A 12,624-nucleotide genomic window follows, 5' to 3' on the forward strand; every position below is an offset into this window, starting at 1 on the left:
TGAAGATATGGGTATTTTGCGTCGCTAGAACGCGAGAAAAATTCATTCCTTTTTTTCAAATTCCAAAGTTAATACGCTTGGTCCTTCTCAAAATAATAAGTGCTTATCTGTGACTGTTCTTCATTCCTTAATGTTATTCTCTTTTTTTTTTCAGATGCAGTCGGTTCATCGCCACTGTCAGCGTTCTAGATTTAAAAGAAGCAATGGTTTTGGCCGCCAGAATACGGCTAGTGATTTTTGCTGGTATGTATACGAAAACCTCCTGATTATTATTTGTTTTGTGGGAGATTAATATCTTATCCCTGAAGCAATTTTGAGAGGTGCCTGTAAAACCTGTCTTTATATCTCGAATATAATGGTATATTTCTCTCTCTCTCTCTCTCTCTCTCTCTCTCTCTCTCTCTCTCTCTCTCTCTCTCTCTCTCTTTTGATAATCCTATGTCATGAACTTTAACATGTGCCTGTAAAATTTGTCTTTATATCTCGAATATAATGGTTTTCCATCTCAGTTAGCTCTCTCTCTCTCTCTCTCTCTCTCTCTCTCTCTCTCTCTCTCTCTCTCTCTCTCTCTCTCTCTCTCTCTCTTTATAATCCTATGACAGGAACTTTAAGACATATGCCTGTAAAATTTGTCTTGGTATCTCAAAAATAATGGTTTTCCATCTCAGCGCTTTCTCTCTCTCTCTCTCTCTCTCTCTCTCTCTCTCTCTCTCTCTCTCTCTCTCTCTCTCTCTCTCTCTTTTTATAATCCTATGACAGGAACTTTAAGACATATGCCTGTAAAATTTGTCTTGGTATCTCAAAAATAATGGTTTTCCATCTCAGCGCTTTCTCTCTCTCTCTCTCTCTCTCTCTCTCTCTCTCTCTCTCTCTAATCCTGTCAGGAACTTTAAGACATGCGCCTGTAAAATTTGTCTTTGTATCTTGAATATAATGGTTTTCCATCTCAGTTCGCTCTCTCTCTCTCTCTCTCTCTCTAATCCTGTCAGGAACTTAAAGACATGCGCCTGTAAAATTTGTCTTTGTATCTTGAATATAATGGTTTTCCATCTCAGTTCGCGCTCTCTCTCTCTCTCTCTCTCTCTCTCTCTCTCTCTCTCTCTCTCTCTCTCTCTCTCTCTCTCTCTCCTTATTCGAATTAAGTTACTGCTACAACACTACTTAACTTTGAATGAAAATTGAGATTTCGGTCCTGATCTTTGTCTGTCGTTATTACTACCCAAACATATTCGTATAAAAAAAGAACAGACTCTGCAATGACCAAGAGGTTATATTCTTTCAGTGTTATTTAAAGACAGTACCAATATTAAAAATAATAATAATAATACACAAAGTTAGATTTTCCAACTTCAAATTTCCGCTGATATTTAAGAAAAAATATTTTCTCTCGTTTAATTTATAGCAAAAAAAAAACATAAGTTGAGAATCTGTTTGCTTTGCAAACTGGCAAGTAATTTTTTATTTTCATTATAACAAAAAGAAAGCTCTTCAACCTTTGCGGTGTGTAGATGTTGATACTAACGTGATTTTTGTACAAAAATGCCTTCGGTGAACCGAGAAAAAAAAATTTTCTTTACATCACTTAAGAATTATTTGTAATTTCAACCGGATTACTAAACGCTAACAAAAACACCACATAAATATGTGAACTTCCAGGATATGACATTAATTTCTAAGATATTTTAATTTCTGGTGAATGCTAATGACACACAGTAGCATGCTAAGCGTAAGTTGAGCATAACACACACGCCTATATTATATTATATATATATATATATATTATATTATATATATATGAAAATATATTATTTCAGAGGTAGAGCGAATTGGACATTAAAGGACATATATATATATATATATATATATATATATATATATATATATATATATATATATATATATATATATATATATATATATATATATATATATATATAGTAAATTTACTAATTTTTTAATGTATGAAAAGCAAAGCAAAAGATAACAATTATCACGAAATTCTGCCGTCAGGTATGGATAACAATTTTTTTTCTTTATCTCAGTAACTCTTCGCATATAACTAAAGAATTCATCGATGTTCCTGCAGCATGTATCGAGCAGTCCATGGGTCGACAGTCTTTCAAAGCTCTCGTTCGCTCACGGGCCAACTACGCATCGGGATGCGTGAACGCTGACGAAAAAAGAGATCTGCTAATCCAGTCAGTTGTTCACCTGGCTGGGACTCTCTTGCCGACCAACCTCCGCATTGTCTTCCAAAGGGACCCAGGTAAGTCTGAAAAGACTTTTTGAGTAAATTACCGTAATTTGACAGGCTAGCTGGATATTTACCTAATGTAGCAGACGTTTATTGTTCTATATTTGCGGTTCTTCACCTACGTAACGACGAATGAATAAATGCTTATATGAATAAATGCTTATATTTAGTAGATATGTATAATTATTAAATCAGAACTGAAGTAGAGAACTATACACACACGCACACACATGTACAGTGTGCATTATATATATATATATATATATATATATATATATATATATATATATATATGTATGCATACATATAATATATATTTATACATATATATATAATCATAAATTAAAAGCCACAAATATCGCTTAATGTCTAGTAAACTCTACCTCGGGAAAAACTTACACCCAAGGCGAATAATAATTGCTAATTGCGGTGAGGAGACACTTATAATTATGGTTTTCCTTTGTTATAAGTTATTCCCGAGGTATAGTTAATTGGATGTTAAGCGATATTTGGGTTTAATATTTGTGTATATATAAAAGTCACACGTGTATATGTGATAAAAATTCACACACATATATATATGTGTCTGGTTGTATATGTATATATATATATATATATATATATATATATATATATATATATATATATATATATATATATATATATATATATATGCTTAAAAAATCACAGTAGCTGCACGAGACTTCAGTGTATAAGGGAATCCCACAGGAGAATGACAGGCAGAAGTTCAGTACCAAGCGCTTTCACGTTTATTAACGCATCGTCTGGGCGCTTGGTACAGAACTTCTGCCTCTTCATTTTCCTGTGGGATTTCCTTATATATATATATATATATATATATACACACACTGTATGTGCGCGTCTGTGCGCGTGTTTGCATATGTGTACGCTCTTTATTAAAACCCAGTTTTCTTCTCAAGCGGTCTTGCATGATGAAAAATTATTACAAAATATCTTATCATATGTATGACCGTACATTTACCTGCAGACCTGTGCCTAATGGAATCCTTGTGGAGGGGAAATATCGCCGCCCAGATTCTGACAGAAAAGGGTCTGTGGGACGCCCTCAAAATATCGCATTACGAGATCCCAACGCAGATCATCCTGTATGGGGATGCCTCTTGGCTAGCGTCCTCTGTAGGAAAGGTGGTTATCTTCTGTCCGTGTGGAATTTTGTCATGATCCTTATATACTTCCTTCCTTTCAGAGCTTTTGTCGTTATCCTACATTACATCCACTTTCTTGCATGCTATTTTCATTTCTTTCATATTACACTCCTCACTGTTTCTGTACATTGACAGCAACATTTTCAACCGGTTCCCCCCCCTATTAAAACTTCAATCGATTTTCCTTTTCATACCAACTTGGTAATGATTCCCCTAGGGACGCCTCTTTTTGCCATTGCCTCACTCTACTTGATCTTTATTCTGTGATTACATATAAACTGTATCTTCCTGGAGGATACTTATGGTTTCTTTGGAACCGCGTATTCCTAACATTCAAACGCCTTTCAGAAAAATGTCTAATGTCTTCAACTCTCTCCATCCTCATTAGCTCCAGGAACTTTATATCCACAGCTATGCAGACACTTTCTCTGCCACCTACCTGTGCATTTAAAAGGTATATACTAGATTCAGGGTTTCAGCGAAACTCTCTCTTTCATTCTCATTCTGGTTCATATACGCGTTTTCCCTTACTACAGTGAATATTACCCATGAAGTGTGTGTATATATATATATATAAATTTATATATATATATATATATATATATATATATATATATATATATACAGTAAATATATATATATATATATATATATATATATATATATATATATATATATATATATATTACATATATTCTATTCCGATCTGCTAAATTATGAAGGACACTTATCGCTAACAAAATGACCTGGCTCTTATATGAATAAATAAATATATTCATATGTACACATATATGTATTATATGTATACATGTAAACACATACTGTACACATATATATGGATATATATGTGTGTCTGTGTATGTGTAATTTTTTATTCATATATCAGAGGCAGGTAATTTTGTAGGCGATAAATGTTCTTCATAATTTAGTCGACTGGAATAGACTATTTCAATTGTTTTAACCATAGAAATAAGAGGGGCACTTAGACACAATGTTACACATCCATTTTGTTTGAATTTTTTTTATCAAGAAATATGCATAATGAGAATTTCAGAATTTACTTATTTCAATATACATATTTGAATGAATTTTATCACCGGTTTTAAAAATAACTTGATTTGAATTTCAGAATTTACTTATTTCAATATACACACTTGAATGAATTTTATCACTGGTTTTAAAAATAACTTGATTTGATGAAGTGAGATAACGAGTATTGTAACAGAAGACTCAGAAGGAGACTACATTAAACAGTATCAGAAACAACTACCTATTAGACTGAAAGAAGTTTCTTTCTCTCAGGCTGCTTCATATTATGATTCTGCAAAGTTAAATGCCATGGTAAGTAATGCTTAACAACAGTTTAATTCTATGACTCTTGTATTGGTACAAATTCACGTTCGAGCTATCGTACATAATGAAATTATAGTCTCGTTTTTTTATCATTATTCTCGCTGGCTTCTATAACAATCTTTGCTTTTGAACGTTCTTTCGGAAAAATCATGTCCATTAAATAATCCAGGGACCATGTCAAGGTTAGCGAACCTAAAATCTCCATGTCATGAACAGCGAACCCAATGATCCCCATGTAAAGAATGGCCAACCCTTTCCGGTCCGAACTCCAATTCCACATGAGAGCTAGTACTAAGCACGGCGAAACAGTGATTCATCTACACCGTTTCGCCGTATTTAGTACTAGCCCGGGGGGCAGGGTCAAATGTATTTCCCTTGTTTAGTACTAGCCCCTGGGGGATCAAATGTCTGGCACCGAAGTGTTCATGTCTAGAACAGCAAACCCGATTATTCCCGTGTAAAGAATAACGAACCCAACAATCTTCTTGTAAAGAATAGCGAACCCTGCTGCGAGTGGGTTCGCTAATCTTGACATGATCCGAATCCATGACTGTGTAAGAATAGTAAACCACTAGATAAAAATGGATGTTATATAACTCTGTAGATAACACGTTGGCTGTGGGTAGATGCAACCATTTATAACGGCGGATTTACCAATCACGACCCCCTGAATAATTTGACGGCGTCATCAGTCCCTTCGAACTTCCTGGAAGCAATGGATTTTGTGTCGAGTTTCCTCCAGGAAGGAATGCGAGGCCTTTTCATCGCAGCCGAAGGGAGATCCCTTCTATCTGGCTCTTCGTTGTCTCCTCCCGAGGAAGGTTTACTGAGGTAGGCAGGTCATGTCAGTATTTTCCTTATTTCGGCTGGGATAAATTAGAAATATCTGGCAGACTTAGCGTGATAAAAAAGCGAGAAATTTGCATACACCGGAGGAGAAAAGAAGGATTAGATTAGTTAACAGAAGAGCTTTTGCACATACGTTCTTTGAATTTAATAGGTTTATGCGAAACCTTTATATCGTTGTAGTCCATCTCGTTACAAGGTATTTTTCGTCGTGTTATGGGCTTCAGAATAGTTCGTTAGCTAATTAGATACCCCGAGTAATATCTAGCTTTTACTGTACTTCAGTGCTATAAAGAATAATGGAGAATAATGGGGCTTAAAACTCAGTACATATTGCAGTACGAGCACCGTGAGCATCTGTTTTGGCACGTCATTATGTTAGTTACAAAACTACAGAAAATTCTGTTACTCAAAACTGAACAGAACTGAGGAATCCAGGCAAGTCGGGGAAAATTTAGTGACAGCGTATTACTTAGCTTGGATTAAGAAGTATTAATAGATTTAATAAGACGTGCTTCTTCTCAGGTGGGTGAATATTGCTGCTATAAAAGCCCCAGGCAATGGCCTATGGAAGCTTGAGTTCTCAGGATCGTGGAGTTCGCTAGGCTTGCGAATCCTGCGACCACTGTGGCCAGGAGTATCCTTCAACCTCTTGGGCCGAACTGTTCGAATATCTTGTCTCAAGGTAAGGCCGGGTCACCAGGTGTGGTTCTCAAGTGTTTCGTTTTTGAGAGAGAATTTTTCCTTGTTTTAACCTTCCTGTTCGTTCTACAGAAGCCAACAGTATTTGATTATGAAGGTGAAGCTACCCATCTGAAGGAGACCAACGGCTATGGAGCAGACTTGGCTAAGGAGATACAGCAGCGACTCAATTTCACGGATATTTTGGTCCGTAGCGACGGATTCGGGGCATTTGCTGACGGGAAATGGAATGGAATGGTTGGAGATCTCTACGAGAAGGTAAGCTGTTGAATGCTTTGTATTCGCCTGTAGGCCTACCTATAAAATGCTGGAATTGAGTAACTACTCAAACAAAGAATTAAATGAGGGGACTGTATAGCACACAGGTTGCCGTAACTGCTGTTGAATGCCTTTCTGGATTAATTGGTAACGCACAACACACAAGTGTTGGTGAAAACATAAATCTCTTACCAATTTCATTGGCATTTGCTGACTGGAATGGAATAGCAGATCTCTACAGACCTACCTGCAAAGTGATTAACTAACTCCTCAAACAAAGAATTAAATGAGGCGACTGTATAGCACACAGAAGTGATTAACTCCCGTTGCCGTTAACTGCTTTCGATATCTTGTGATGCCTTTCTGGAACCAGAGCCATTATTGGTAACACACACGCACAACACGCAAGTGTTAGTGAAAGCATAAATCTCTTACCAATTTCATTGGCGAAGGTTATGCAACTGCACTCATTTTATAAGAGTGGAATTTTATTTGAACAGAACACTTTTTCATTAACTAGTATCTGAACCATTTTGTCGGTGTCTTGCAGAAGGCAGACGTGTCCCCAACAGATTTCACTCCCATCTGGCAGCGGACCCTTGTGATTGACTTTGGCCTCGCCTACGGCACGGATCCCGTCGTCATCATCTCAAAGGCACCGAGTGTTTATATGAAGCCTCTCCTTCTTTTGGAGATATTTACACTTGACGTAAGATAAGAGCAATGATTAAACTTGTATTCTACTGCAATATGGATATCGTTTCTCTTGCACCGTCGTAATACTTTATTTATTATCTGTAATAGTGCGGAACTATACTACCATCTTCACAGCATTGATACCTTTTAGTAACTACAAGTCACATAAAAAACAGGATATATGAGATCTTTGTTGATTTTGTCCTCTCAAGACTTTCTTTAGAATTACGGACTGAAGACTGGTAATCAAGCGTCAATCACTAAACAGGCCTGGGCTTGCATCGTGGGCATCGGCCTAGTAGCTGGGGTAGCCACTGGAGCTCTGATGAAAATCAAAAAGGCGCTCGGTCATCCATCAACCGGCGTTGTTTTGGGTCCCCTGGGTTACGCAGCTGGGTACATGAGCGTCATCGTTTCTCAACGTAAGAGATTTGCACTAAATAATTTCATATAACATGCACAGTATTAGCCTTGTAAATGGCGGCTCTTCATAGGTATGTTACATGGAAGTTTAGGTATCACGTCTACGGCAGTGTATGAGAAATTCCTTTGACTTATCAGAACTCACATCCGTAAAATTTTACTATGTACTGTATAGCATGTCATTTTTGTAAATTGTCACTTAAGGTCATCCTAGCAAAAATTGTTACCGCATGTCATATTAGGAAAAAGGGGAATGAAAAATGTGATTACCTGATTCAACCAACATCATGGTGCGTCAGTCTAGGAATGACTAGCTTAAACGCCGAGTGTCTATAAGCCTAAAACGCTTTCTCTTTGAGTTATTCATCTTTATTCGTCTTCTGCCTCCCCCACTAAGCATGCAACGAGGACTGTTGGACACCTTGGATCGGAGGTCAGGTTATAGGAGGTTGCGTCATGTTCTTCTCTGTTGTTCTTGGGTCACTTTATAAGAGTTTAGTGACAGCCTTCCTCGCTATTCCTTTCAGGTTAGTATCGCAGGTCACAAAAAATTGATATCGGCATGATATTCCATGTGAAATAAATTTTCAGGTGAGTAAGGTACTCATCTGTATTTAATTAAGAGATAAATGGTAATTCACCGTGGTACTATTTATAACTTTCATTTTCAGCATCTCAAAATTACTTTAAATTGATTATCCTTTACTGAAAGGTCACTGATAGCTTTTGCCTCTCTTACCTGACAGGTCCCAACCCATAAATTCACTGGAGGATATGTTAAGAAGGAACGTTATTCCAGCTATCAGGCTTCTCAGTAGCCCGTACAGTTTCTTTTTGGTAAGCAAGTGACATTTAATAAGCAGGCAGTCAAGATAGAAGGTAATGATGATCGCATACCCTGACTAGCGAATAAATAAAATTTCACTAAGTTATAACATGAGAGAGGACAGTCTGTTTTTATATATGTCACTCCCATTCGGAGATCTGCTTTCTATCCGTTTCGCAGTGAAATATTCTTTTGCTGACTTGTAATAAACTTGAGTTATTCTGACGTGCAACCACCTGGTGTAGTACTATGACCTTGACTTGAAACTTGTTAAGAACTACCTTGACAGACAGGATACTAGTCCAGCGAGAACCACAGCAAGCGAGAATAAAAGGCTTGGCCTATAACAGAGTAACAAAGTACAGGGTAGCTTTCATACTTTCCTGACAGACGCATTTAAACTTCAGTAAAATACCTACCGATGCTGTTCATTACTTAGGAGGTGATGAGAAGAGTTGTCAGGACAAAAACCCGAAATGGCTATTTTTAGGTTTAATACTGAAGGGACATGAAAGTGGGGACCTTTGCTTAAAAGATATCAAGAGCTAAAGTAAGGATGAAAAGGTAAGCAATACTCATCTAAAACGATAACCCTTTTTGGGGATGGAATAAGTCATTTGTGTGGAAGATGTCCCGAGAATCTTACGGATTTGAAGAGTGCAGGAATTATTTTCCAGTGTCATTGCTCGTCTTCAAATTTAACACATTTAACGAGTTCCCGAATTTTACGATTTTTGTCATTATCTCTTCTGAGATGCGTAACGACTGGTTTCACTAACTCCCACACCAAATGAAAATTACAAGTGAAATTGTAGTTGACATAAGGACTGCTGTGGTTGTACAAATTTATCCTATGGTTGAGATTTGCTTAATTGTCTACCTCTACCAATTATAGTTGCTTGCACCTACTGAATACGCATAAATGCTTTTACATACCACGGTCACTTGATTACTTGAGTTCGTTCTAAATGAGAAACCTCTGTAAATTCAAATAATTCAGTTGTTTTTGTGTTTTTATTGTATTATGAGAAATTGTAGTTTGTTTGCTTTAAAAATATTCTTTTAGACAGTTAGATCAGGAGGTAAGTATTGTTTCAGTTCTAAATGGAATAGCAAAGGCTCTATATGAAGAATGGACAATATCAGCAGAAATTCCCCAGTGACGATTATGTCGTAACATAGAATTCAGTGCCTTTTGATTTTAGTTCATTGCTGACCTCTGTTGACGGATTCCATATCCCCAACACTTGAAGTAGAGCGAGGCCACGAAAACGCTTGACTTGAATTCCCTAAATGTTGCATCCCTTATGTGAGACAGTGAGACTTTAACGAGTGAGGTAATATTATTTTTTCATGAAGATCGAATATCTGTCACTCCTTTTAACCACATGGCGGGTTTCTTGTAAAATTTTGTAGATATAGAAATAAATCGTTTGCCACAGAGGTAAAGAAATTATCTGAAGCATGGAACCTGTGAAGAAGGTTGTCCTGATTTCATAATAGATGGAAGTGGAAAACCCTAGTAACTCAGATACACTGAACAACATAATTTTGTCTCAAGGCATGTGAAGCTCCAGTACTCTGCATTAAGCAAAAGCAAACTTTACCAAGTTTTACAAGAAACAAAGATTGTTTCTCCTGTCGATGTTGAGCTGGAACCTGCTCGATACAAAATGCTGAGTTAGACAACCGATTATGTTATACTTATTTTTTCATATCTTTGATGATGATTCAGTAATAATGAAAATTCAGTAAGTCGCCAATGTAAAAATTTAATTAAGCATACATAAGATATGCGGTTTCTGTACGCAAAGAATTACTTGAGGACTTTTCATTTTCAGACAGAGAACTCTGGAAAAGTAGGAGAAAGAGTTCGCAATACTATGGTGACGTTCAACGGAATTGAGGTTTCAGAATGGAAGTTCCTGAAAAAAGTGGCGGATGGTACCTATGCTTGGATAGGTACGACACTTCGTAGATTTTTAATTTGTCGTGCTATAATTCCAACCAAAAAATTCATAAGTTTCCGAAACATGAACTGGAAATATTATCCTGATACTAAATCCAGATATTAAACGTAAGAAATGGTTATTATTTAGCCTTCTAAACAGTATTCAAACATTTTTGATAACTTGAAGTATCAATGAATTTCTTGGCAACAACTTATTTCGTGGTTTTGCTTTGATTCGATTATTCTTGCACTTTTGAGCAACGGTTCAGGCAATAGCTAATGATATGTTATAATTTCCTCAGATAGATTCATGTCCATATAGAGAATGCATCGTCTCAGAACACTGAACCGCAGGCTTACGTATAAACTTGAAGCTATGTGTTATTTCCATTGTGAGAACAATTTCTTCAAAAGGGTTCTTTTAAGCGATGAAAAATCAGTTAGCAGAGACTCTTCTTGTGCTTTAGTATTTATAAAAAAACACTTCTCTCTCCACCAGATACGGCTAGTTCTGCAATTGGAAGTAGCAACCAGTTTGAGGCCATCGGCAAACCATGCTTGTATCATGTGGCCAATAATCCTGTCCGAATAGACCTTGATGCCTTTGCTTATCCTAAAAACAGCATTGTAAAGTATCAGTTTGATGAAATGTAAGTTCAGATTTATTTTTGTCGGACAATTTAACTTTTAATTAAATAAATAGGTTAGGTATTAAGGAAAAATTAGAAGCATGAGGATATGACTGAAGATACGCTGGGTATTGTATGGAAAAGAGCATTGGTAGATTTGGAAATATTCACGATGAAGGGACGAACTTTACAATAACTTAACCGTTCACCTTTTAAGCATGAAATGGCTCAGGAACTACGGCATCATAGAGAAGATGAAGAAGACTTATTATTCAATAAACTGCATCACCGTAAAAGCCTCCGATGGACCCCAAGTCATTAACATTGCCCAGGTAAGAGGAAATTATTCAGTATTTTTTTTCACTTATAAGATCTGAATTGTTAAGAGAATCACTCACATTTGTTCAGTTTTAGAAGTTGGTCGTTGTATTATTTCTTACTATAAAGTGTTATATTCCTTCACGAATATTCATTCAAGAACAGGCACTGCCTTTGATTTGAACTTCTATACACTCATAAATGAAGCTCACATTATGCACATACTTGATTCCTGTAACATTTTCGTAAAGTAATTCAAGAATGACTGTTTTAGTGTATATATGCTGAAGACGAAGATCAGTATTATCAAATCTCCTTCTCCGTTAGTTTGATAGGCAGTTAGTGCTCTTATTCTAAACAGCAAATACTCCATCTCATGTGCTAAATATGAATAGTGCTGTTCTTAACTGAACCTCCGAAAATCCAAGAAATTCTTCATGAAAAGGACTAGCATGGATGGAAAAACACAAATTTCTGCTTTTTTAAAACCCACTTGTGAAATGTTGACCCCAAATTATGACAAGCTTTGTACTAAGGAAGAACAAAGCAAATACACATCTAATGTCGCCACAGCAATGCTATTCCTTTTCCCTTAATGATTCATTCATCTGTCTTCGAATATCCTCTATCTTCGAAAATCCTGTACAAATTTATGGTGCACTTTTCAGTGGAGCGATGTAATATAGGCCACTGATGCTTTAGATTCATCAAGTTTGACACAGTACCATTCTAGTATTGCTTACATTGACGCACAAAAATGAATTCAATAACGGTTTCAGGCACAAGCTGCGTTTTACATTTTGGGAATTGGATTCATACTGGCTGGTTTTGTGTTGTTGGTTGAGGGCCTCGTCTTTCTTTGGACCAAGAAGAAGTAGGGCACGAAAGCTGTTGTCAGGTCGATTCCCTTGGTATGTAGAAAGCCATAATAATTTGCTTGCTCAACAAGACTCCAGTGTGTCCAGCAGAGACGGTGCCTGTACCAGTGCCTAACTCTTGGGCGACGACCATCACTGAACACTTAAATTTTTCGTTCCTGAACAGAGAAATAACTTCGGTTCTACGATTAAAGCTTTTACCTGAAAATTCATTGCCAAATTATGAAGGATGGTTACAAAAATATAAAGGATAAAAAATATTACAGCACATAAACTGCTTCAGCCTACCATGCATTCGTAAAG

At 36.5% G+C, this 12,624-nt stretch overlaps 1 protein-coding gene across 5 annotated transcripts in view; it reads left to right on the forward strand.

The window, feature by feature from the left end:
* Nucleotides 1–12,624, forward strand: part of LOC136843358 (glutamate receptor-like) — a 36,483-nt gene that overhangs the window by 6,581 nt on the left and 17,278 nt on the right. For 2 of the 5 annotated variants that reach the window (XM_067111693.1, XM_067111694.1), the window contains exons 2-15: nucleotides 155–243; nucleotides 2,087–2,266; nucleotides 3,264–3,421; nucleotides 4,744–4,782; nucleotides 5,399–5,625; nucleotides 6,166–6,325; nucleotides 6,415–6,600; nucleotides 7,151–7,309; nucleotides 7,565–7,718; nucleotides 8,117–8,246; nucleotides 8,466–8,556; nucleotides 10,387–10,507; nucleotides 10,996–11,146; nucleotides 11,343–11,457. In XM_067111693.1, the coding sequence (XP_066967794.1) occupies nucleotides 204–243; nucleotides 2,087–2,266; nucleotides 3,264–3,421; nucleotides 4,744–4,782; nucleotides 5,399–5,625; nucleotides 6,166–6,325; nucleotides 6,415–6,600; nucleotides 7,151–7,309; nucleotides 7,565–7,718; nucleotides 8,117–8,246; nucleotides 8,466–8,556; nucleotides 10,387–10,507; nucleotides 10,996–11,146; nucleotides 11,343–11,457 (1,911 nt within the window). In that variant the 5' untranslated portion in view covers nucleotides 155–203. Of the gene's footprint in view, nucleotides 1–154; nucleotides 244–2,086; nucleotides 2,267–3,263; nucleotides 3,422–4,743; nucleotides 4,783–5,398; nucleotides 5,626–6,165; nucleotides 6,326–6,414; nucleotides 6,601–7,150; nucleotides 7,310–7,564; nucleotides 7,719–8,116; nucleotides 8,247–8,465; nucleotides 8,557–10,386; nucleotides 10,623–10,995; nucleotides 11,147–11,342; nucleotides 11,458–12,222; nucleotides 12,580–12,624 lie in introns of those variants that run through there. The other 3 variants (XM_067111692.1, XM_067111695.1, XM_067111696.1) reach the window with 3 other exon arrangements.

This window comes from Macrobrachium rosenbergii, chromosome 11 (genome assembly GCF_040412425.1).
Source record: "Macrobrachium rosenbergii isolate ZJJX-2024 chromosome 11, ASM4041242v1, whole genome shotgun sequence".
NCBI classification, from domain to species: Eukaryota; Metazoa; Arthropoda; class Malacostraca; order Decapoda; family Palaemonidae; genus Macrobrachium; species Macrobrachium rosenbergii.